Below are 27,459 nucleotides of genomic sequence, written 5' to 3'. Positions count from 1 at the left end.
CATCAACAGATGAATGGATAAAGATGTGTGTTTGTGTGTGTGCGTGCACACACACACAATGGAATACTACTCAGCCATAAAAAAGAATGAAATTTTGCCATTTGCAACAAAATCAATGGACTTGGAGGATATTATGCTAAGTGAAATAAGTCAGACAGAGAAAGAAAAATACTGTATGATAGCACTTATATGTAGAGTCCAAAAAATACAACAAACTAGTGAATATAACAAAAAAGAAGCAGACTCACACATATAGAGAACAAATTAGTGGTTACCAGTGGGGAGAGGGAAGGGGGGAGGGGCAACATAGGGATAGAGAATTAAGAGGTACAAACTATTATGCATAAAGTAAGCTACAAGGATATATTGTACAGCTCAGGAATTATAGCCAATATTTTATAGTAACTATAAACGGAGTATAAGCTTTAAAAATTGTGAATCACTAAATTGTACAACTGTAACATATAATATTAACATCAACTATACTTCAATAAAAAAAGAAAAAACATAACATGAAATAATCTTCAATAAAAAAGTATTTACTTTTGTGTCATAAGTGCTCTAGCCTAAAGCCTATTCTTTAATGAAATTAATTGATCTGCATGAATAATGAGGCACTGAAAGCTGCTCAGGACACAACATGAACAGGACACAGTTAAAGAGTTAAGAGTGCAACTGAAGAGACAAACATGGAAGAAGATAAATTACAACACAGTGCAATCAGCACTGAAACAGTGATGCGAAAAAGTTTCTAAGGGAGCAGGAAAACCGACTGATTGCTTGAAAGAGATGGGGGGTGCATCACAGAGTGGGTGGCTTCTGAATCCTGTCTAAAAGGATACACAGAAGTCAGCCAGGAAGAAAGGGGATGGGGACAGAGGCGCAACCTTCTAACATAGCACATGAAGCCCTTCATGGGAAAGACTGCATCTGCATGTGCAATTCCCGCCTCCTAGAACGACTTTTACCTTCTTGGTGAAGCCCGTTCTATACCCTTCCCATCCCCGAATCCATCTCAAGTATTAAACTGTTCCCCCTCCATGCTCTCATGGCCTCTGTAACGTTGTTCTGAACACACTGCATCATGCACCCCACTAAACTCCGAGCTGATCCATGTTTGTATCCTATTGCCCAGTGGCAGACAAATAGGAGGCTCTCAACAAATGTTTGAAGTTGGTGTGGCAGCTACCTCCCACGAAACAATTACCCTTGTATACATATCACAAGTGTTATCTTGTTCCATCTTCCTTGCAATTGTGTAAAGTTGGTATTGTTCCCACTTCGTATATGAAGAAACGGAGTCTCAGAATGGTTAAAAAACTCCCAAGCACCAACTAAGTGACAGAGTCAGAATCTAAATCCATGTCTGTCTCACACCCCAATTCCAAAACCATCCTCTTATCCACACTATTCCTGATGCTGAGTTGATGGATCCATGAGACCTGACCCAGTTCAAGTTTGTTTGTAATTAAGGCATTAGTGTGGTTCTCATAATGATTTTATGAACTACAGTAAATTGAGCAAATATGACCATCTATCGTATTTACTTGTTGTTTTATAAATTTTGATGTAAGAAAAGAAAAAATCAGGTTTTCTCAATAAGTAGATATACACTAGGAGTTTGCAATTCATAACTGAAATAAAAAATACAAATCAGTTTTTCTCAATGAGCATGCATACATTGAGAGTTTGCAATTCACAATTGAAATAAAAAATACACACAGAAGGTAGAACTACAAGAACTTAGAGGAAGAATTCCTTAATGTCACCATTAGAACTGTGTTACAACACTCTGGCACTCACAACTTAAAACAGACTGAAGACCTGAGTTGTTCTATACAGTTTCTCTGAAGTCCATATGAAGTGAAGTGAGTCTGTAGTTATTCAAAAATCCAACAATGTCATTCAGATTGTAGGAAACAACTGACGGAAATTAATATAAAGACTTTGATAGTTATCACAGCTCTACTATACCTCAAAGACTGCCAGCATAAGGCTGGTTTAAACTAAAGATACAAACAAATGGTACAAAATGAAATAGAGATCGTGTGAGATCCCATAAAGGGGAAAACTCACTGGAGAAAATGAAGAGAAGATTTCAGACATACCTGACATCTTTTATCATTACCTACATTAACCAGAAAAAAGAATTATTTGATTTGGTAAATCAACAAGGGTTTGAAGTTAAAATTTAAACTCCCCCTACTTGCTTCCATTTATTTTAGAATGCAACTTCGGGGGGTGGTGTGTGTGTGTATGTGTGTGTGTGTGTGTGTGTGTGTGTGTTTTGCAGGAAAGTCAAACCCCATGTACTCTAGTGTTGCTGATTCAGATGTCTTTTCTTTTCATCCTTAAATTATTTACTCACTCAATAAATTGTTGCTTTAAGCCACTAAGTTTTGTGGTGGTTTGTTATGCAAAATATATAACCAGAACAATTCCTGTCTATGAAAAAAACACAATAATAATAATGACAATATGGAAGAAAGGGTTTAAAACAGGATGGAATTAAATGTCAACAATAAAAAAGAAGATGGGGAGGGAAGTGATTGTAGTGAATCTCTCCTAAGATACTTGTACAGTTTGAGAGGTGCTTAAACACATTGATTCATTAAAACCTTTGTTAATTATACATGACATATATTTTAAGGATGACCACTAACAGACTAGAACTAGAATGTTCAACTGCCAAGCAAACAGATTGAAGAAGAAAGTGGGAGGTAGGGATGAGTTAAGAAAACTCATCATTTCAACTGAAGGCATAAAAGTAGAAGGAAAAAAATACCTATGAAAAAGCAGGCAATATATAGAAAACAAGATGTGGAAATAAATCCAAATATATGAAGAAATAACACCAAATGTAAAAACACTAAATGCACCAATTTTAAAAGATGGTCACACAGATTGGATAAAAATCATAAAGCTATAGATGATTTACAGCAGATATAGCTGAAGCAGTCAAAGAATGGCTGAAAGTAAATTGGTGGGAAAACATACATCAAGCAAAAACTAACCAAAAGGAAGCTGATAGGGCAACTGATAACGGACAAACTGACTTTAAGAGAGATATGAGGATAAAAAGATGGCATTATAAATGTTCTTTCTTTATTGATGTGCCCACTATTTAGTCCTTAGGAAAGTATGAAAAGCCAATTAAAACAAACATTACAAAATGAGCATGTGTGGTAAGGATTATTTTGTATTTAGTAGTGGGTTATATCAGAATGAAACATTTGTAAACCTCAGGCCAATGGTATTTTCACAAAATATTTACAATTATTTAACATTTAATAATTATGGCACCTACATAAGCCTCCTTTAGGGAAAAGTGACACAAATCAGCATGGGGGAAAAAATCAAGTAGTATTTAGAGAATAACTGGATAGAAAATAAAAACCATGTCACTATATGGAGAGAAGAATACCTATTTCAAGTACTGCTTTCAACCAGTAGGTTAGGGGATTAAATATACTAAAGTGTCTTCAGTACACTGAGCAATACAATTTTTTGAAACCTACGTCATGTCCAGGGAAGTGTTCCATTACCATTTTGAACTCACGGACTTCTCTGTGAACCAAATCTTCAACATGCATAATAAAGGAAGACCCACGATCATCTGAGACACCAATGCAATGCTGTGAGTTCAGATTCCAGTAACTGCTATTGTGCATCCATAATGTTGGGTATTATCCTTGGTCCTGCCCTAGATGTGTCCTCTCATTCAGTCTTCTGAACACCTTGCAAAGTATATCCCAAAGTATGACACTTTCTAACCTCCAGCATCTATTCTTGCAGTGACTATGGAAGACCAGACACATCTACTATGGCAGAGATACTGACTGCTCACCAAATAGCCAAGGGCTTCTCCCCATTTCCCAGTCTCCATGCAGTTAGGCAGATCATGAGACTAGTGCTAACGACGGACTCTGAGCAGAAATGAAATGTGTCACTTTGGGGACAAAGTATTTAAGAGCTGGTATAAAAGTCTCCAGCTCTCTCTTCCCTTGACACCTGCCCAAAGAGGCCCTATGTTCCAGATGGTGTAATGACAAGATGGTTGAGACTTTAATAATCCAGAATGGCAAAAATCAAGAGGTGGTAAGCCTGAGTCCCTAAAAGACAGTACAAAGCAAGCCCCCATGTTGGATACATAGCATTAGTAATAATCATCTTTTGCCTGTTAAGCCACTAAGGATTCAGGAGTAGTTAATTACTGTAGCATAATCTGACCTATACTAATACAACAAGGTAACAAAAAGTAATTTAGAGTTAAGTTGTTCCAAAAAATAATTTCATTTCCAAAGCTATTATTTTCTAAGAGAATTTTTTTTTTAATTTAAAGACATGACCTAAAACAACACTTCTTTGGCACTAATCATGTAAAAATACCCCAAAAAAGAGTTTAAGAACAAATACTCAACTGTTTTTGACAGCTGTTCTGGAAACTAAATACCTAATACATAAATTATTTGTTCCATTTGACTGAATTTCAGATTAAACTGCAGCTTTCCTATCACCTTGGAAAGCACACTGGTTTAGAACCTACATAGTACTCAACTTAAAACACTGCATTATTTAGCATTCATATTTTAAGTGCTTTGTATAATTCCTAGAGCTCAATTTCAAAAGAATGGATTTTGTTTTCTGTAAGCAGAAGTAAGCCAGTATGTCACTTTAATCTGGAAATCCTTCTTATGGACTCACTCAGCGGGTAAATTTGTGCTGCTGCTTTAGACTACCAAGGAGATGATTTCATTATTAATAGTAGCCAACATAACGATAATAGTTTACAATCAGCAGGCCCTTACAATGAGCCCAGGTACCTTGCTAAGAGCACTGCATGTATTATCTCATTTAATTCTCATGATACTGGCACTTTCCTTAGTCTTTTTTTTTTTTTTTTTAAGATGAGAAACCTGAGGTTTAAAAAGATTACATAATTCTCCCAAGCTAGTAAGTAGTCTGAATTTACTAGTCTGCCTGACTCTAGAGCCTGTGCTCTTAATCACTGATAACCTCAGAATTTCTCAAAGTGTGCTGCGTGTGACAATCCTGGGTGGCCCACAGACACAGTTATTACTGTACTGACTGTTAATGTATGTTAGGAAGAAACATAGCTAACACAGCAAGCCTTTCCCAGACCTTACTGCTTAGAACAAGGTCAGGGTACATAACCAGTTTGCTTTCTTTTAATCAGATGGTTTAAAGAAAAAGATTAATAGCACAAGTGATAATCCCAATATTGCAAAAACCAAGAAAGTGCTGAGAAAATAACTAAAGGTTGAAAAACACTGGACTATATTTTTCAACACAGAGGGGAAAACATGAAGACTGGGACACAGGGCTCTTAAGTCCCAGCCTTGACTGCCTCCAAGTAGCTGTATGGTATCACCACTCTGGACCTTCGTTTTTTATCTATAAAACATCAGCTTAAATTTGGAGCTCAAAAATACATGATCCCAATGCCTTGGATAACTACTGCAACTTTATTTTACCAACCAAATGCAAAGAAATATGAAAAATGTCATAATACATAAGCCAGGATTTTTTAAAGACAGGGTCAAAGTACAATTGTTCTGCCATCTATCTTTGAAGATACAATCAACGCACAGAACTGAGAGGTATACTCAAAGGATGGTCCAGACAATGCTGGTAAATTATTTATCTGTTACCAGTCGATGACAAGATAAGAACCTTGATCCAGAATATGAAATACCTACATCAATAAGCACTTTACTTAGTTTAGATGATTTTTTTAATAGCAAGATTTTCTCAGTGACGGAAGCTGCTACACTGATTTACATTCTGGAGAATGTTTCTTATCGAGTTACAGATCAGTAACGAACAGTTCAGAGACCAGCACCGTGAGAAGCACAGGTGTACAGCACAGTGTAAACTTCTAATTTTCATAATGTGCATTTTCCCAGTTCTGTTCAGGTACCTGAAGCTGCCTGCACATAAGAAACGGCAAATTAAGCTTCTTGAAGTGTTTCTCTTTTGAACAGCCAGAAAAATAAGCACAAGATTAAAGGTTAAGGGGAATTAGATAGTGAGCCTGAAACAAATTTAATATTTTCTGCTTCCACTTTAAAAAGTGTCCATTTGATTTTTCATGGAAAGCTGTTTGTGTTGAGTACCCTAAGTGTTCTTGCACAAGATAAGCATTTGGTTCTTTTTATTTAGAGAGCTTAGGAGGAAGCAATGGGTAGCACTATTAAATTTGTGAGGGGTCGATTCTAATTTTGGATACCAACACTAAATTATAAACCTAGTGATTTCTGGAAACCATCTGCAAGGCATTAATTGTTGTAATTTGGAGATTTGGCACTACAGGTACATTGTGATCATCTCTGGAAATCTCAGGGTGTATATGAGACTTTCTGGAAGGAGAAAATATAATTAGCTTCTGCTTTAAGAACGATGTTCACACTCAAAGCTTCCCCAAATGGTGTTTTGATATTTTCAACTTTTTTGCTTTATATTCCCAATAGGATCTCTACATTGCCTAAACTGCCTAAAGAAAGATTTATGTTTCTGATCCAGAAGGATATGTTTTCCCTCCAGATTAGTAGAGCTAAAAGTCATCTGGAACAAGCTGTACAGTGCAAAACGTTACTAGCAATTAGCTAAACAAAAACAAATCACACTTCTAGGTAGGAAGAAAATGTAAGCCAAGAGAAATATGATCAAAATGCAGGGTGTGCCAATAAGCCACACCTCGCCAGGCCTATGTTCCACCCAAATCCTTCCCCTTTGGGACTTATTTCTATAGAGACCATCTCTCACTTCCACAAATAAAACTAGACATGGCTAGGAAACAGTCCAGCTTCTCAGGACACAGCTGAAGAGGAGTGGCTGCTTCCTACTAAGAGGTATAGAAACCTGAAGCTATTCCCGCTATATGTGCTTCTATGAAACCTATTTCACAGAGCCTGAGAGAGAACTTATTATGCATATTCTTCTTTAGTCATAACAGCCTTAAATTTAGGATATAACTTGGACCCCAACATTCTTTTCCCCATCTTAGCCCTGCATTTCCTCTTTTCTTTCAGGTCTTCTCCAAATGCATCATCTCACCTATCTTCCCTTCATAGGGTCCAAGAAAATTGTTTTGTGTATTTTCAAATTACTAAGTGCTCATTTGAAAGATTCTTCCCATCATGTCATTGATTCTATTAAGCTCTTGAAAATTTCTGCATGGCATGGAGTTACAGTTTTCAAAATTTTTATGTCAATTTTTTGTTACTTCTTTTAAAAACAACTGAGTGGTTTTTACCTATATTAAAGCAGCCCAAGCCCTCACCCTGAAGCAGTAACTATGGAAGTAGCCCACTCACTCTTCATCCTGCCTTTAAAAGCAGTTGTGTTCCTCCTTTCCCCTTTCTCGTCATAACAGCCACCCCAGTGACTCAGTTAGGAATAACTGCTGGTACAAGAAAGCCTCACTAATGATGACTTAAACAGAGGTGACAATTTTTTTTCATATATAGCAAGAACTTTGGAGTTCCAGTCCAAGCTCTTTCTTTCTTCTCTGTAATTCGTGGCTCTTAATTTTCTTGATTGATAACTTATGGTTGCTACATGGATGCCACAACTCAAAATATCACATCCTTTCACCAGAGTCCCAAGTACAAGAGAAAGGGAGGTTTAAAGACTCTCTTCATGAGGCTCTGGTTTTTCACTAGAAAAGGAAGTTTCCCCAAAGTCTTTCCCTTACATATTACTGGCCAGAACTGGGTCACATGTGTACTCCTTGACTACTCACTAGTTGGACGACTACATCAGTTTAGACCCTTCCTGAGTCTGGAGAGGGCCTGCCTGCCCTGAGATCAAGGGCTTGCTGCCCACCCCCTGACCCCATAAGGAATATGGGATCAGGAGATGGCTGCCAGCTAAAGACCACAGTGCTGTCATCCGTCCCTCACTACGCGGGATGGCAAAGTCCCCACAGAAGTGAGGCTGTCTCCAGTCCAGAGGTCAGAACAGTCCATCCTAGCCTCAGGAAAGAAATGGGTATCTTTGCTTAAACCAAGGTCTCTGTCACTCACCTTGAGGTCCCAGATAAGCCAATCTTTCTTTTAAACACAGCTGTGGTTCTGCAACTACATAAATGAGCCATCCTTAATGTTCTAGATGTTAGGACCTGTGCCTTTTAAAGCCATTAACTGTGGAAGACCTGTTAAAACCAACAGCATGCCTGAAAATACCACATACCTCATTCCACCTATATGATACTTTTATTCCTGAATTCTAGTCTCTGTGTTCATCCCATCCCCTTAAGATGTCTGAGGGTGCCAATTCCTCACACCTTTTCCATGCTAGGGATCTAAAACTATTAGAAAATACACTAAGAAGGAGACAAACACATGGGACTCAAACTATCATTTATTATTTATTCAGAGTTCTCTGGAAATGGCTAGATGCGGAAATTAAGTGGAACCTCTTACTGTCTACCCTAAATCAAAAGCAGGGGAGAAATTTCTGCTTCAGGCCATATTGCAGTAATTAGTTCCAGACTTGCCTTCCTAATGAAGCAACTGTAAAACTAGAAGGCAGTGGTTTTCTGACATTGCACAATAGATTAAAATCCCAAAGAGAAGGGAAACTTATAAGTTGAATCCATGACCACCCAGATCTCAGCTGGGGGACAATTTCCTGGAAGCTCTGATGAGCTAAGGAGGCAGCAATCAGAGTTTGGGTCAACTGAAGGGGCTAGAGTCTCCAGGCAAGGCACTGGAAAGGAAAGAGCTATGGGGGGATGAAGGCCAGAAGTCCACGTGGGGATCCCCCATAAGCCTTTGGCAAGGTCTGGGCTGCACATGTGCAGGGCAACACTACCAAGGCTTCTTTCCAGAGAGCAGCTGCTACAGGGCTGAGAGTGTAGTGGAGTTAAAGAAGTCAAGCAGTGCTGGAGAACACTGGAGTTACAGCTGAGCCAGAGAGAATGGTTAACATTCCAGGCATGCACCTAAGACATCAGAAATGCCACTACTTAGGAATAAGCACAAAGTCCTAGAGTAAAGTCTAATAGACCTACTCTAACAAAGCCCCAAACCAAGCCCTAACAAAGTCCATAGAGGAGACCAAACTTGAAGGCTGAACGCCATCAAGCTAGAAGTGCTGCATAACTACACTGGGCTTTCCATAGATCCATTCTAACCAAGTGTTAAATCATACGTAGTAAGCTCAAGGAAATAAATCTGCCAACTAGAATAAAAATTAACATTAAAATAAAAAGTATGCCACAGAACCCAGGATTTCTACAATACAGAATCCTCAATGTCCAGTGTAAAGTAAAAAATTGCTGAACATACAAAGAAACAGGAAAATGGGACTCATGGTCAAGAGAAAAACAGACAATAAAAACGGACCCTTAGATGACCCCCCCAGATACTGGATTTAGCAGAGAATTTAAAGCGGCTGTATTCAGATCAATTCAAAGACCTGAACAAAGATATGGTCTGACAGACTTAAGATATAGGAACTCTCATAAGAGTAATTAAAACTATAAAAAGAAATCCATATTCTATCAATGAAAAGTCAAATAACTGAAAATTTAAAATCCATTGGATGGGCCTGACATGGAGAATGAAGATAAAAAAAGAAAAAGTTAGTGAACTTTAAGATAGGTAAGTAGAAATGGTTGAATTTGAATACCAAAGAGATTAAAGAACACTTAACCAGAGCTTCAGGATCTTGTAGAACAATATGAAATGATGTAACAAATGTGTAACTGAAGTCTCAGAAAAACAAGAAGAAAGAGAAAATAGATAGAAAAAATATCTGAAACTATAATGGCCAAAATTTTCCCAGTTTTCATTAAAAACATTTACTTAAAAAACACAAAGAATCCCAACCAGGATAAATAAAAAGAAAATCACACCTAGGTACACAATAGACAAACTGCTGAAAACCAAGATAAAGAAAAAAATGTTGAAAGTAGCCAAAAGGGAAAAAAAGAAACACATTTCATATAGGGAAGCAAAAATACAATGAGGATAGTAAGAAAGGTACAGAAACAGCTTGAAATAAACTAAAGAAGAAAAGCACTTTTCAAAAGAGATTTATTTCCTAATTCTATTTCCCTAGCTATATCTTTGGACTAATTCCAGATTTAGAACTCTGGCCTATTCTCTAGAAAGTGAAATATAAGAACACCAAGATTTTGTGACTTTGGTCACTTGGGAATAAGATAAACTTGGTTTTGGATCCCTTAGTTCCTTCACAATTAAATACAGACAGGGAAATAAAACAAGTGAGATAAAGAAACAGAAAGAAATTTAGGGAAAAAAGTATGAAGTAATAGGAGTCATTGTCTTAAGTGATTCTAGCATCTTACAGATTAAGTTATTCACACACAAAAAAGAAACCATCTTATGTGAGAAAATAAAATTGATTATGTCCTAAAGAAATATCACATAAGAATCATTTAAGAAAACACAATATTCTATTTGTAGCCTTGTATTAAGCAGTACAAAATCTCAAATGAGAAAAAAGGCAAAAAATTATGAGAAAAGAAAAAAGTTTTATGAAATCCAAAAGGGTGAAATTACATCAAAACCAAGAGTTACTTCTAAAGTCACATCAAAACTGTAAGATTCTTTTGTGAACATAATAGAGATCAGATATAAAAATGTAATTTTAAAATCATGAGTCTTCCTCACTTTGAATGTACACTTAAACACACCTGAGGAAAATGATGAACTGTGAAGACTTTTCCTCCTTTTGTGATAAGAGGAAATAGAAAGATAAAAATTCACTGAATTTTTGTGTTTCCATTCCTCTCTACCTAGCATGATTAAACATTAAAAGTTACATAAGTAAATAGAAATCAATTTTATTTTAGTCAATATAAAATTCTCTGTCCAGAGAAACATAAAGTGCAACGGGTTTAACATTTTAATAAAATTTCAGCCAGGATATTACTTTGCCTCAACCAGGGTTTCTCAACGGTGGCACTGCTGACATGTGGGGATAGATAATTCTTTGTTGGGAGAGGCTGTCCTGTGCATTGCAGTATATATAGCAGCATCACTGACCTCCCATTCCCCTACCCACTTGTACCAACCAAAAATGTCACCAGACATTGCCAAATGTCCCATAGAGCAGGAGTCCCCAACCCCTGTGCCATGGACCGGTGCTGGTCCACGGCCTGTTAGGAACCACGCCACAGAGCAGAAGGTGACCAGTGGGCAAGCGAGCAAAGCTTCATCTGCCACTCCCCATCGTTTGCATTACAGCCTGAACCATCCCCCCCATAGCTCGTATTACTGCTGGATCCACTCCCCCAACCCCCCCCACACACCACCCCCCTCACCCCCATCCATGGAAAACTTGTCTTCCACGAAACCGGTCCCTGGTGCCAAAAAGGTTGGGGACCGCTGCTCTAGAGGAAGTGGGCAAAATCGCCCCTGGCGGAGAAGCACTGCACAAACCAGTCTTCCCCGCGCAACCAATCTAGTCACTAAAAAAAAAAAAGAAAGAAAGAAAGAAAGTTGCCTGGCTTATAGTGTACATTGAAAGAAACAATGTCTTTCTGATAAAATATCTGTTGTTGTTAAATTTTTAAAAGAATTCCCTTCATTCAGTGAAAATGTTCTCCAGCTTTGGGGAATGTTAGATTTTATTATCAGAGTTGATTTAGATTTTCTTTATGATTGGTTAGTAGGTTTTGATTTTTGCCTTCAATTAAAGTAGATACTTATATTTTCTGGGATGTGCTATTCATCATGCACGCACCTATGAATAACAGATGCAAATCAGCTAAACAGAGCTAGGACACTTTTATTAAAACAAATAGTAACCTATTTCTCAGTCATTTGTTAGGAGAATATGACACTTTCTTTACCTAATTGATCTAGGACACATCAAGGAATTTTGAAATAAAAAGATACTTTAGACTACAAGTTGTTCTTAATGTAATTCAACCTTCTGAAACAGCACATTTTTTCATATCAGTTATCTAAATCTAAACATCCTTTTCATCGGTTTAAAAATACTAGTAAATGTTAATAGCCACCTCTTTCCAAAATGCGGTTATTGATCAAGAGCAAAGTGAAGTTTTAAAAAGAAAATACTGCAGGTTCTGACATTCAATTAAGGTAGAGATAGAACCACAGTATTCATATCAGCAAAGGTATTTATCATTGTTGACTGCTCCGCCCCCCCCACCCCGCCCCAAAGAAGAAAAAGTTCCTAGGATCTGGCTGCTTTAAATTATGTGTGTGACTTTCTTCCCAGGAGAAAACACAGAATAGTATAACGTCAGAGTGAAATGTACGCTCAAGTCACAAGCAAGTCCAGTTCATTTGACTCACCTATGTGATAAAGTCCAATCCAGTCACTGGGGTCCACCTCCTCTTTAATGTCCCAGAAGATAATGAGGTTCTGGGCTTGCCCCAGCGTGTACTCATACATGCTGGCAGTCAGGCTGGAGCGGCTCTCAGAAGTCACCAGATCGGTGTCGCTGTTGGCCCGCTGTAGAGTCATATTCTCGGGCATGGAGCTCTGGGCAGCCAGGCTCTGGAGGTTCTCTGGACTCAGTGTGTACCGCATCTGGGGATTTCGACGCCTCACAAAAAGCAGGTGCTCCCGGGCTGAGCTAGCCATCCCGTCTGCCTCTCTGAGGCTGGCTTTCTACAAAGCTGTGAGAGACAAACAAGCACAAAGCATTAGTGCTACAATGCAAGGAATTAAGTTTAAGCTTCCCAGATAAAAAGACTTTATGAGTGTTTGTTAAAGCCTAACCATGCAATAATCTTCTGCTGTCAAAATAAAACCTATTATTCTACTGTCAACTGATGATTGTCAGAAACAACGTCTATAGACTGAGGTCACAAGACGGCAAAGGTCATCAAACACCTGTGGCCCTCAGTTTCACTGGGCACGGTCTCCTCAGAGCAATTAAGAAGGGGACTTCCCTACCATCCCTTTTACCGCTACTCTTTCTCCTTCAGAAATGGCATCCTCCTCTCCTTCACCACACTCACATATTCATTTGCTGATGCAATTAAACTTTAAAATAGCAAGACAGAAAATTTTGAGACATGTTCAACAGAGTTGAAATATACTACTGAGGACAAGTTCTATTTCCTTCCCATAGGAATGAAACTCACTAAACCCTTTTTCAGGAGCTTGCTCAAATGTTACCTCCTCACTTAAATAGAGTTGGCCATCCTATTTAAAACTGCAACAGCCAAGCATTTCTCATCCTTCCTTCCTGGCTTTACTTTTCTCAAAAGCAATTACTCTGATCTGATGTACCACCACATAGTACCATGCTCTTATTTATTTGGTTACTGTGTACTTTCCCCCACAAGAATGTAAGCTTGGGGAAAGAACACTCTTCAATAAAAGGTGATTGGAAAAATTGGGCAACCATGTGCAAAAGAAGGAAACTGGACCACTGTCTTACACCATACACAAAAATCAACTGAAAATGGCTTAAAAACTTGAAATAAAGCTCCGAGAAGAAAACACAAACCAAAAACTCTTTGACATAAATCGTAGCAATATTTTTTTGGTTCTGTCTCCTAAGGCAAAGGAAACAAAAGCAAAAATAAACAAATGGGATCTAACTAAACTTAAAAGCTTTTGCACAGCAAAGGAAATCACTGACGAAACAAAAAGGCAACCTACTGAATGGAAGAAAATATTTGTAAATGATATGACTGATAAGGGGTTAATATCCAAAATATATAAACAGCTCACACAACTCAGTATCAAGAAAAACCAAACAACCCAATTAAAATACGGGCAGAAGACCTAAACAGACATTTTTCCAAACAAAACATACAGATGACCAACAGGCACATGAAAAAATGCTCAACATCACTAATCATCGGGGAAATGCAAATCAAAACCACAATGAGATACTGCCTCACACCTGTCAGAATGGCTTTTATCAAAAAGAAAACAGGTATCAAATGTTGGCAAGGATGTGGAGAAAAGGAAACCCTCCTGCACTGTTGGTGGGAATGTAAATCGGTACAGCCACTATGGAAAACAGTATGGAGGTTCCTTAAAAAACTAAAAATAGAACCAACCACCATATGATACAGCAATTCTGCTTCTGGGTATATATCCAAAAGAAATGAAAACAGGATATCAAAGAGGTATCTACACTCCCATGTTCATTGCCGCATTATTCACAATAGCCAAAATACGTAAACAACCTAAATGTCCATCCATGAATAAATGGATAAAGAAGATGCAATATATATACATACGATGGATTATTTTCCAGCCATGAGAATGAAGGAAATCCTGCTCTTTGCAACAACATAGATGAACACTGAAGCATCATGCTAAGTGAAGTAAGTCAGAGAAAGACACATACTGTATTATCTCACTTATATGTGGAATCTAAGAAAAAAGTCAAACTCTTAGAAACAGAGAGGAGAAGAGTGGTTGCCAGGGGCTGCGGGATGGGGGGGTAATGGAGAGGTTGATGAAAGGCTACAGACTCTAAATTTTCAGATGAATAAGGCCTGAGGAACTAATGTAAAACATAAATGACTACAGTTGATAACACCATATTATATAATTGAAATTTGCTAAGAGAGTAGAATTTAAATGTTCTCATCAAAAAAATAAGTGAGGTGATAGATGTGTTCATTAACTAGATGGTGGGAATCCTTGCACAACGTGTATGTACATCAAATCACCACAATATAAACTTTAAATATCTTACAATAGTACCACTTATACCTCAATAAAGCTGAAACTAAAAAAAAAAAAAAAAAAAAAACAAAACAAGAATGTAAGCTTCACAAATGCATCTGTTTTGTTCACTATTTTATCCCAGTGTTTCCAACACTGCCTGGTACACAGCAGGTGTCGATAAATGTTGAGTGAAAAGATCAGTGAACAGTGAGCATCCTTCTGCTAGATACTCCTTAAGCTCCTAGGAGATACTCCTTACTATCTCCTAGATACTCATGACTCACACTTTGAGTCCCTTTGCTGGCCCTGCCCTTTGCCAAACCTATTTCTACCATCTAGACCCATTGTAAGCTATTTCCTTTGGCTCCCACTTGGCCTCCATCTAAAGGAACAAAGCTTTTCCTGTTCGAACTTAGATCCAGTCCCCTGTTGGTTCACTATGAGTCTAGTCCTAAGATATCCATTTCCTTCTCCATTGCCAGACTCTGACAGAGATTCTTTCTAAGACCTCTGTGCTTTACTCTAGCACATTTGAGGTTCCATCTGCCAGTGCCTTTCCTGTCTGTCCATGGATTCACACTCCCTCACCCAGACCCCACAGGCTCTACACAGAATGAAACTGGCTCTCCTCTCAGGACCCCTTTCAGGACTACATCATTCACTAATAGGTTTATGGATTTAACATTTACTCTGCATCCCTAGTATGTGCTGGCCTCTTTAATATACTACATCTTTTCAAAAGGCCACTCCTGCAAGGTGTCCTAGAATGTCAGCATGAACTTTCATGAAAAAAAACCCAAAACTAATCTTGGGCTTAATATTTACGTTATAACTAATAATCTTGGATACCAAGTCGGAGGGAAGAATAGAGGAGGGTTCCCTAATTTCTCCCATCCCCTCATCCATTTCACAAACACTTGGATGAAGGGGACATCCTACCATTGCTAAGGTCATAGTACTTGCAAATGTATCTATTCAATTAATTTCTGTCATAAAGTTGATCTCATATTTTTAGCACTATCCCTTGAATTAAAAAATCACTGGTATTGGTGGGCAAGATGTCCTGTGTAAAAAGGACAGAAATAAAATGAACAGAGAAACTAATACTCCTCTTCCTAAATTTAGCACTTGCTTCCTTATGTGGTATATGGTAACTCTGACATCATATAACCCATAACTGTTAAACAACCTCAAATCCATGAAGCCTAAAATTCAGGTCAACCTCTAATCTCAGGGTTTCATGAAATTTTCATTTTAGTGGATTTCTACAGGCCGTTCTTTGTCTATAAACCCAGAGTGAGCCCAGCACCACATCAGCTTCAGCAAGCACTGTAAATAATTAACTCCTAACATGTTGTAGTCAAATAGAAAATGCAGGCTGGACATAACTAAGCTACTTCCCTGAAAGAAAGAAATAGGCCAGAATCTTTATAGCTTTAAGCCACAACAAAAGAACAACTGAAAATTACTCTGCTCTAGAAAAAAGGGGAAAAACAGGGATGTACACCAAAACTGTTTTATTTTTTAATGACCTCTATTTAATCAGAGAGATAGGTAAACACAGTGGATAAGGGAATAAGCTCCAAAGTCTGATTTCTGGGTTTCAGTCATATTTCTACTATTAAGTTGCTCTGTGATCTTGGACAATTTATTTTAACTCTGCGTGCCTTCATCTTCCCATTTGTAAAGTAGAGAATAATAACACCTGGTTCGTAGAATTTTGGAGAGAACTAAATGCATCAGTACAGGTACAGCATTTAGAACAGTGCCTGGCATATAATAGGTGCTCAATCATGTTTAGCTATGAATATTATTATGTGACTACATTCTACTTTAATTATATAAAGTAGAACTGGTTTTAATCCCCTTGATCCCCCCACTTATTGGGAGAGTAGGCTATCAGTATCTGCCATTATTCAAAGCACAATCCCAAAAACAGAAAGGAAAAAAAAAAAAAAAAAAAAAAAAAAAGAGCCTGGTAGGCACTGAGGAAGAGCTATCCTGAAGCCCAAGCCTTAACGCCATAACAGTGGCCTGACAAGGGCCATTCTCTGGTCCTCTAGCCAGAGATAAGGGTTGGAATTTGACTTTCTCACCATTATTGGGTTCATTCATTCACACATGCATTCACCAAAATTTTATCGAGTACCTCCCTTGTGAAAGGGAGACACGCAACAGACAGGTCAAAAAATAAGACAGAAATGTGCGAATTTGCTAGTTTAACTGAACCCTGCAAAAAAAAACATATGGAGCATCTGTTAGTACACATCTGGCATAAAGCTACAAAGTATAGTAAACAGAAAAGAGAGTAAGGTTTTCTTTCAAATTCTTTCTTTTCTTTCCCTAAGGCATGTAATTTACTCTATAGGAACTTTGACTCTGGGGGGAAAAGACAAATACACATATGAAGGAATTCAATCCTGTACTAATGACACTTCATGTATATGTACAATTTGTCCCCGCAAGTACGTGATGGAGATAATAAATGCTCATGAGGCATCAGGAAGTGATAGTAATATAATATTTATAAAGTGTTTTACATTTTTCAAAGCATTTTCACTTCTATCATCTCAAGTGAGGGCTTCCCTGGTGGCGCAGTGGTTGAGAATCTGCCTGCTAATGCAGGGGACGCGGGTTCGAGCCCTGGTCTGGGAGGATCCCGCATGCCGCGGAGCAACTAGGCCCGTGAGCCACAGCTACTGAGCCTGCGCGTCTGGAGCCTGTGCCCCGCAACGGGAGGGGCCGCGATAGTGAAAGGCCCGCGCACCGCGATGAAGAGCGGTCCCCGCACCGCGATGAGGAGTGGCCCCCACTTGCCGCAACTAGAGAAAGCCCTCGCACGAACCGAAGACCCAACACAGTCAAAAAAAATAAATAATAAAAAACATTTAAAAATGTGAACATTTTAATCATAACATATTTCATTTAACTCAATATATCTAAACTATTATTTCAACGTTAATATAAATAATTATTGAGATATTTTGCATTCTTTTTTTTTTTTTGTACCAAGGTGTTTAAAGCCAACACATATTTTATACTTAAAGCACATTTCAGTTCAAACTAACCACATCTCAAGAGCTTGAGAGCTTCATGTGGCAGGTGGCTCCTGGTCTGGACAGTACAGATCTAAACCACGGGAGTGCTCCCAGCTTCCAAGACAATCTGCTTCCTTTTCAACTTTATCCCACCAGAAAGGCCCTCAATGTAGCTAAGAGGAAGACATCATTAACTAGCTGACAATAATGTGTGAATAACCAAGAATTCCTTAATCCTTCCCAAGGGTTCTTTCCATGCATTTCAGCATGAAGATGCTTTTTTTCCATTACAGTTTGTTACAAGATATTGAATATAGTTCCCTGTGCTATACAGTAAATCATTGTTGTTTATTTTATATATGGTAGTATTCATCTGTTAATCCCATACTCCCAATTTATCCCTCCACTTCCTTCCCCTTGGGTAACCATAAATTTGTTTTCTATGCCTGTAAGTCTGTTTCTGTTTTGTAAATAAGTCCATTTGTACTATTTTTTAGATTCCACATATAAGTGATATCATACAATATTTGTCTTTTTCATGAAGATGCTTTTTGAGCCGAATCTCTACTTGTTATATGAAGACACCCAGTCTAGGGTAGAGAATTTTCTGGGGATAGATTTGAGGATGGGGAGGGTAACAAGTCCCAGAAAGTCTTTTGGTATCTTTTAGCTTCTTTTCTTCAACCTTGAAACTCTACAGTCTTCAAAAGCAGGAACAGTGCTCCAGTGTAGCTTATGTATAACAGGGGAAGAGATGAAGTGGGGAAGTGATCAGGTTATCTGTAAATTTCTTTAGCAAACACTCACATGGCACTTACTCTTTCTAAGTGATTTACAAATATATACAGGTTACTTGTAAGTCTTCTGTGTTTACCTAAATAACTGCATATACTTAAACTTCACCCTGTCTCAATATATTCAGCTATTAAATGGAGGTAACTTTAATGTACCATGCAACACCATTTGCAAGGATTAGGAAAATCATAAGTGAAAGTTATTTTGTTATTTTTTAAAGTAACTACTGTTATTTTAATAAACAAATAATATAGTTCTGAATTAATTAATGCAATTAATGCCTGGGGTAGCTCTCCAGGCCTAAGAGTCTGGGGAGAGGAACTAAGACTTAGAAGACAGTTAACAGAAATCAAATGCTAAAGACCATCTTTACACATGAAAACTCACTGTGAACTCTGCCTAGTGTTGGATGACCCCATACTTAGGAAAGAAAGGGAAAACAGCTCATGCTCCCCTACCTTCCTATTCAACATGGCTCCTGGCTCCCAGAGCCCAGAAATCAGCTACATTAGGATACACAGGCCTTCAAGTTATAGCTTAGGAACTCATCCACAGCTCTTAAAGAATTGTTTCCACATAAAAAAAAATTAATTCCAACTTCCAAACCACCCACTTTAAAGGAACTTTTAGAGCCTACTACTCACAAGCCGGTCACTGCATGTAGTGAGATGTGAGACTAGAGAGAGAAGAGCAGATTATAGAAGAAACTTGGGCACAGAATGTGAAGTAATTCACTTGGAACCTCACCAATGAGCAGGGAGCCATTCCAGGCTCTTGAGCAGAAGAGTCAAAATATGAAATTTAAGCATGGGAAACTTAATCTGAAAGCTCATGTGGGGCTGATTGTAAGAGGAGAAAACAGAGGTGGGGGAACCAGTTAGAAGCTAACTGATTAGTTAAGACATCCGGCACTGAGTGCTGAAGAGCGGATTCAGTAACACAGGAAGGAAGCATATCAATCAGGAATATTTCAAAGAAAGAACCCGAAGACTTGGTGGCATATTGAATACAGGGGATAAAAGTGAGGAAGAAATTAAGACTCAATTCTGGATTTTCAATCTAAGTGACAACAGAATCCCAGAAACATTAATAAGGCTGAGAAAATCAATACTACTTTGGGTGAGTTTAAAATAAATGCAATGTATCCAAGTAACTATATCCCAAAGACTCTCGTGAAGGTGGGCCCCAACTGCTGGTTATTATGAGGCCAGGGATAAAACAGATACTCAAATGCAAGTTTCTGCTTACTAATGGGCTTAGAATTTATTAGTTAAAATTGACTATGCCAATGTAACTCTAAAAGGCTCAACTCAGTGTTGAAAAACCTCACTCAGATGTTTTACTTTACATAACTTAGATCAATGGAAAAGAAGTAAAATCAGAATGCTGAGATTACAATGAGAGACTATTATGCTGAGATTATAATGAGAGACTATTTCCAAACCTGCTTTGGAAAACTTCATTTTTCCCTTACAATATAAGTAATGTATTTTTTAAGAGCTCATGTTTCTGTAATAAATAAGATCAAACCCCATGCAAAAATGAATTTGCAAAGTTGCATAAAAACGTTAGCAATCAAGTCACTCTATCTTCAGCTAAAATTTGAGTTTATAACTACCTTATTCAATGCAATGTTCTCACATGGGAAAATGAGGGCTACTCCAACAACAGGCAACGACTGCTTCACATTTTCTACTGATATCTAAGAATTCTTCCCTGGTGTCCTGGTTTCATATCTATGCCTTCTGCAATAAGAAAGGCAAATTTTCTTCAGAACAGTATCTATGTTCTTCTGAAAAGCTTTAGTAGACAAAGCTGATGGTAAGGGAAACTGATTAATACTCATCAAATTTCTTAAAAAGAAAGATAGTCCTTTAAAGCTCCTTAGACAATCCACCCACGGTGAGCCTCTGCTGAGGCTATATGTCCCATTCCCAAAGGACACAATTTAACACGATGTAGCACTCCTTTAAAAAAAAAAAAAAAAAACCCTCCCACTTCTAATTATGATTAGGTCGGTACTAACCTGCTCTCTCAGGTAACAGACATCTGCTTAAATGACAACCAAAAACAAAATCACTTTTCCTCCAGAGGTCAAGAGAGATATAATTACTAAGCAAATTGCAAAATGCTTTCGTATACAATTTCATTTCCAAAAGCAGCAGATTTTGTTTAGAAGATACAGACAGAAGCAGATGACAAATACATTAAACAAGTGTTTTTATTTAAAATATTTTTGCTAAAGAATCTGGAGGTGAAACCTCACCTGAAGGGCAAGTACTGAAAACATTCATTATGAAAAGATTTTTACAGACTGGAAATGCACCCTCATGTTTTAATTTCCTAGACTGGACATTGAAAAATAAAACCAATAATAATAACTAACATCCTTGTTTAACCCTTCAAATTCCCAAAAACACACCACATGCATACACACACATGCTCACACCTGTTCAACTACACTGTACTTCAAACTCCATTTGTGTTTTACTATATAAATGAGGAAAACAAAGGCAGGATTATATTTATGTCTAGAGACACTAAAGAAAACATAGTATGTCTGCAATAAGCAGAGATGTGAGACCTCTGGGAAGAGAAAGCAGCGAGCCATCAGACCAAGCCAGCTGTCACCTGAGATGAATAAAGTTATCACCAAATTCTCAACTAAGACCCCTTCCCAGTGGCTTTTCACTCTGCCTTCTTGCTAAGAGAAAGCATACTCATTAGTCCCTGTTTATCATACACAATCATAACCCAATGCTTAGCTTACTCGGCAAGAGTGTGCTAGTAAAATGATTAAGATCAGAAAAATCCCTCCTATTCGACCTACCAATAAATGATTTCAGGGCATTCAACAGAGAGCCTGCAGTGACTGAAGCTGCCCCTCACTTCCTCTTTCCAGGTGGAAAAGTATCAGAAAATGCAATTTTCCCTCCAGCCTGCTGCCCTTTAGGAAAAGGCTCTTCTCCCCACAATTTTCTCAAATGATATGTTATGATCCACAACATAATAATAGCCCACCTGTAAATTTGGAAAAGGGATGGACACAAATAGAAAGAATTTTAAGTTCCAAAAGTAGTTAATTTTAAAGAGAGTCCAACAAAGCTTTCAAGCTGTTGATTAGCTTGAATCATATTTGACTGAATATGCAGCCAGACAAATATGAGAAAATAATTAAGATTTGGTTTAACTCTTCTGAATTCTTTAAACGTGATAAGGCTTTTAATTCAATTACTTAATTAAACTTTTCTTTTGCAGATGTGAATAGATAATTCACAAAAGGAAAAATTTAAATCACTAATAATTATAGGTTAAAAATTCAAACAAAAATTAGATATAATTTTTTATGCACTAAAATATCAACTTTGAAAAATAACAGTACTCAGAAGTGAAGGTGCAGTGAGACAGAAACTCATGCTGCTGACAGGATGGTTTTGCAAAGCTCGCTGGGCATGCCCTTGGAGAAGAAAAGGCATCTAGACCAAAACTGAAGGCAGTGGGGGACAAGTGAGTCCTCAAAACAAGTGAGTTGTTACTAGAAGAAGAGGAAATGAATGCTGGACAAAAATAAAGGGAAAAGAAAAAATGGCAGACCCTTATATATGTAATTAGAGAAGAATTTAGGATAGAGAGTGTGGGAAGAATCAAGACAACATCTTTATCTCAACAGTCAAGGAGAGATTGTAATGGGCCCTCACTGGAATGATATTCATTGGCAGAGATACCAATTTTTTAAAAAATTGATCTACACTTTTAAAATGCTATTAAATTAAGAACAGCAAAACCATTTCAAGAATCATTTTTAAACATTATGCCAGATATGGAAATCAAAACTTCGTATATTTTCAATACCTGTTTAAAATTCCAACATATTTTTCAGTAAATACCCATGAAGTTCCATGATCTGTCCAAGGATTGATAAAAAGAAACGAAAAACTCTTTTATATCGAGCACTCTTGGTGGTTTCCTTGCCTAGCAACAAATAGTGATGGTTTGTGCGGGAGAAGTAGAATCGATTCATTCTAGAGTCATCTCTTTTGAAAGATATTCAACTTTTACTCCCTATACAGCCTTAGGGGAAAAGATGTCTTTTTTCTCTTGTGTGGAACACATCTCAAGACATTAATTTCCGCTAAAGCTGCAGATAATTACCAATTGTTGGTAAATGGAATTCGGATATTTAAGAACTCTGCATTACTTTGAGGTGGCTGCAAAAGTCTTTCTTGCAAAGCAAACCGCATAAGCTTCTAGCTGTGGATTGTCAAAAGCTGCTAGAAAAGATGACTAACTGTATTTATATACAATTGCTTATTCCATAAAACACCAGAGGTTGTAACTACAAACACTACTAATAGTGGCATGTACTCTACACCCCACAGAACACTCCCCTCTTTTCCATTCCCGTTGCCACAACGGCGCTAAGTCAAATCCACGTCATATCGTATCTAGGCCATCACTTCTTTATTATTTTTATTTATTTATTTATTTATTTATTTATTTATTTATTTATTTGGCTGCACCGGGTCTTAGCTGTGGCACATAGCATCTTTGTTGCGGCCTGAGGGATCTTTAGTTGCAGCATGCAGGATCTTTTTTTTTTTTTTTTTTTAAGTTGCAGCATACAGGATCTTTTAGTTGCAGCATGCGGGATCTAGTTCCCTGACCAGGGATCGAACCCGGACCCTGTGCACTGGGAGCATGGAGTCTTAACCACTGGACCACCAGGGAAGTCCCAGGCCATCGCTTCTTAAAAGTCCTCTCTGATCCTTGTGCTTTCCCCCAGACAACCCATCTATCCTCTCCCTATAGCACTTTTTCAATGACAACACTCCCAATCAAGTAAAATACATAACTAAAGGGCCACGATGGAAGTGAACAAAGGGGCAGGGGTGGGACCTGGTTTAGGCAGGGTGAGCAGGCAGGCCACTCACAGGTAGTGACATATAAATTGATTAAGTTGAGACCTGAAGTTAGCAGGCAGTTGCATAGTCCAGGTGAAAGGTGAAGATGGCATGGATTTGCATGGTGGCTCTGGGGGTCAGGGTGGTTTTTTAGTGTATTTCTTTATACTTCCTTAAACAAACCCAAAGTTCTATACAAACTTTCTCAGTAGAAGGTTATCTGTCTGCTCCCCATGAAAATGCTTAGCGCGCCCAGCATTGCTCATGCCATCCTCTCTACTTCCTGCACCTACTCCACCTTCAAGGTCTAACGACCACTCTCTTCTTGAAGAACAGCCAGCCAGAGGCAACATTCCCATGACTGAATTCCAGTGGCCTTTTTGATATCATTCATATCACGTGTAATTCACAATGCTTTATACAGTCTAATTATAAAGATCCGTGTCTTCTCTTGCCAGACTATAAACTCTTTGAGAAAATTACTGTTTCTCTTATATGTTATATTCTCCATAAAATAGTAAGTTTTTGGTAAATATTTTTCAAATAAATGAATGGATGGGGTTGACCCCTACTAATCAGAAAATAAGAATGTAAAAGGACTAAATCGACAGTATGAATACATGTTGCATTTTCTTTAGAATTAGCCACATTAGCCATCCAAAAAGATTTACTGAGTAAAGTACTTACTTTGTGCTGAAAAGCACAAGTCCCTTGTTATAGTATAGAAAGAAATATAAATCAACCTGCAAGAAAGAAATAGACAACAATTGCCTTCTATACTATAAGGTGTAAGTGCAAAAGTCACTTACACCTTAAGTGCAAAGAGCTCACTGCCGGGAATGATCAGCAGGGGCTGGAGTGTTAAGAAAAGCCTAATGAGAAAAGCTGAGCTGGACCTTGAAAGATATGAGGAGGCCTTTGAAATACAGCATGAATTTTAGGCCAAAGAAAGAATGTGATTAAAAAGTAAGGAAAATAGAGAGAAAAAAAAAGTAAGGAAAGATAGGAATTAGCTTCCACTACCTTCACTCTGGTCCAAGCCACTGTCATATGTCATCTGAATAAATAATCACCTCCATCCCTGCTTCCATCCTTCATTTCTTACTGTCTATTCTCAACATAGCAACCAGAGTGATTCTCTTCAAATGTAAGTCAGAACATGTTGCTCTCTACCCAAAACCCTACAGTGGCCCCCATTTCAGTCAGAGTGAAAGCCAAAACCCTTACGATAGTCTGTAAGGCCCCACATAATCTGGTGTCTGGTGCTCTCTGACCTCATCTACCACTACGGCCACCCACGCTCACGTGCCCCTAGTCCCACTGCTGCTCCTCAAAGGCACCAGCCACACTACCACAGGAGCCTTTGCATCTGCTGTTTCCTCTGCCAAAGAAGCTCTTCAGGCAGAAGACCTGAATAGACATTTTCCAAATAAGACATAGAGAGGCACATGAAAAGATGCTCAATACTGCTAATCATCAGGGACACACAAATCAAAACCACAATGAGATATCACCTCACACCTGTCAGAACAGCTATCACCAAAAACACCACAAATAACAAATGTTGGCAAGGATGTGAAGAAAACGGTACCCTTGTACACTGTGGGTGGGAATGCAAATCGGTGCAACCACTATGGAAAATAGTATGGAGGTTCCTCAGAAAACTAAAAACAGAACTACCATATGATCCAGCAATTTCACTGCTGAGTATATATCCAAAGAAAAAGAAAACACTAATTCAAAAAGATACATGCACCCCAGTGTTCACACCAACATTATTTACAATAGCCGAGATATGGAAGCAATCTAAGTGTCCATCAGCAGATGAATGGATAAAGGAAATGTGATATATATACATAAATATGTGTGTGTGTGTGTATATATATATATATGTATGTGTGTGTGTCTGTATATATATATATATATATATATATGGAATATTACTCAGCCATAAAAAAGAATGAAATTTTGCCATTTGCAACAACATGGATGAACCTTGATGGTATTATGCTTAGTGAAATAAGTCAGACAGAAAAAGACAAATACTGTATGATATCACTTATAGGTGGAATCTAAAAAATGAAACAAATGATGATTTTAACAAAACAGAAACAGACTCACAGATACAGAGAACAAACTAGTTGTTATCAGTGGAGTGAGGGAGGGGTAAGGGGCAAGACAGGGGTAGGGGATTCAGAGATACAAACTACTATGTATAAAATAAATAAGCTACAAGGATATACTGTACAGCACAGGGAAATATAGCCATTATATTGTAATAACTCTAAATGGAGTATAATCTAGGAAAATATTGAAGCACTATGTTACACACCTGCAACTAATATAATATTGTAAGTCATCTATACTTCAATTAAAAAATAAAATAATAATTAATAAATCACCAATACCCGGGATTTCCATGGTATATAGAATGATCTGGAAGAACCAAAAAGTTAAAGGAATATCAATATGCAGCATGTGGATAAGCAAACAGCTCTGTTCAGTATCATGACCCTGCTTATTGATACCAAGTTTAATCTTGATTCAAGTATTAGGATAAAAAACGTTTTGAAACCTTTCCCAAACGGACTGCCTACGTTTTCATAGCACACATAGTTTTCAAAATTTTCTGACAAAGGAAAAAATCCTTCTAACCTAGGTATTCTTAATCCAGCTGCACTCTATTAAGGAACCGAGGAAAGCAAAAAATACACAAAACAATGAACTGAAGACTTTTTACATGAGTCTTCATTCAACCATTCTTCCCAAGCAATGACAGAGTTGATCCCTACCACTCACATCTCTGTCTTTTAGTCAGTCACTCACTAAATTTCAGATGTTCCAACAATAAACTGATGCAAAGAGAAAATGCATGAACTAATAAAAGACTCAGGATTTCATAAAAGTCAATGAAAGTGTTTTTGAAGAACTACTTGAACCACATGCTAAACCACTGATTAATAAGGGTCCGGCAAAGTTAGAATAGTTGACAACTGAAGGAGGAAAAATATTAAGTGCAATTTGAATGTCACAGGATTAAAAAGAATGTCACACGGGAAGGCTGACAGTGGCCTGGCACAGCTTTTGTAATATGACTTTCAAGACTGGGGTAGAAAGACAAATATCATACTATGCTATTATACAATGTTTTGAAAAGATTAACTCCCCCAACCCTCTAAAAATGTCAACTCTTCATTTGTTCTTTTTTCACTCTAATCATTAGGCCGTATTTGTGATTATAAATAAGATTAAACTGATTTCCATAATTTGGACTTTTGTTTGTCGAGATCCAACTCTTTTTTCCCCTAATCACTATGAAATCCGGCTTCCCAGTGTAAGTGGATGCGCTTTAAGAAGGCTGCTTTTCTGGCATCTCTTGTCTATGCCCTGCCCTCACACTCACCCCATGGTATCTCACAAACACCTTATGATGGAGCTGTAAATTCTAGATTGCCATTTCCAGGTGAGAGCACCACACTAGTGGGCGGCACAGCTGAGACCCACACTTAGGTCTCTAAAGCCTACTTCTCTTCCCATTTGTCACCGTTCCTTGTGGCAACTATACCAAGCCCACATCATGGGGTACCTACAGTTACCCACAAAATTGCGTGGTGGGGGGGCGGGTGAAATCATCTGTTCACAGGATTTAAAATCAGTGCCTTCCATGCAGGTGCCGAGCAGCCTCCTGCTGCCAAAGCCGAGCTCCTGAGCTGACCTGCCATGCGTCCTCCCTGCCTTCTCACTCTCATGTTTGGTCCACCTACTGTAAGCTTTGCAGACATAGAAAGTCATTATTTCTTTATTTGTTATGAGCCACAGATCTATTATAAGTCAACTTTATAAGCCCACAGTATTGTTGAGAAGCAGCAAGTTCCCTCTCTCAAAACAGTCTCTCAAAACAGACTCTGACAACTTTGTAATGTGAAGGCACAATAAAGAGGCCCTGAGGAGCGGCTTTGCCGATGGGGGCCATTCCAGAATAGGACTCATAACAATCACATCCTTTTCGCCCGTCTCCTCTCACCCACCCATTTTTGAAAAGGATGATGAATATGTAGTAG

General features: G+C 38.0%; 1 protein-coding gene across 3 annotated transcripts in view; it reads right to left on the bottom strand.

Annotated features, from left to right (window-relative positions):
- HECW2 (HECT, C2 and WW domain containing E3 ubiquitin protein ligase 2) overlaps positions 1-27,459 on the bottom strand; it is a 407,924-nt gene that overhangs the window by 229,366 nt on the left and 151,099 nt on the right. For all 3 annotated transcript variants that reach the window (XM_068544743.1, XM_068544742.1, XM_068544744.1), the window contains exon 2: positions 12,318-12,644. In XM_068544743.1, the coding sequence (XP_068400844.1) occupies positions 12,318-12,609 (292 nt within the window). In that variant the 5' untranslated portion in view covers positions 12,610-12,644. The remainder of the gene's footprint in view (positions 1-12,317; positions 12,645-27,459) is intronic.

This window comes from Eschrichtius robustus, chromosome 5 (assembly GCF_028021215.1).
Source record: "Eschrichtius robustus isolate mEscRob2 chromosome 5, mEscRob2.pri, whole genome shotgun sequence".
NCBI lineage: Eukaryota > Metazoa > Chordata > Mammalia > Artiodactyla > Eschrichtiidae > Eschrichtius > Eschrichtius robustus.
The sequence above is the reverse complement of the archived record's forward strand: the minus strand, read 5'-3'. Positions and strand labels throughout refer to the sequence as shown.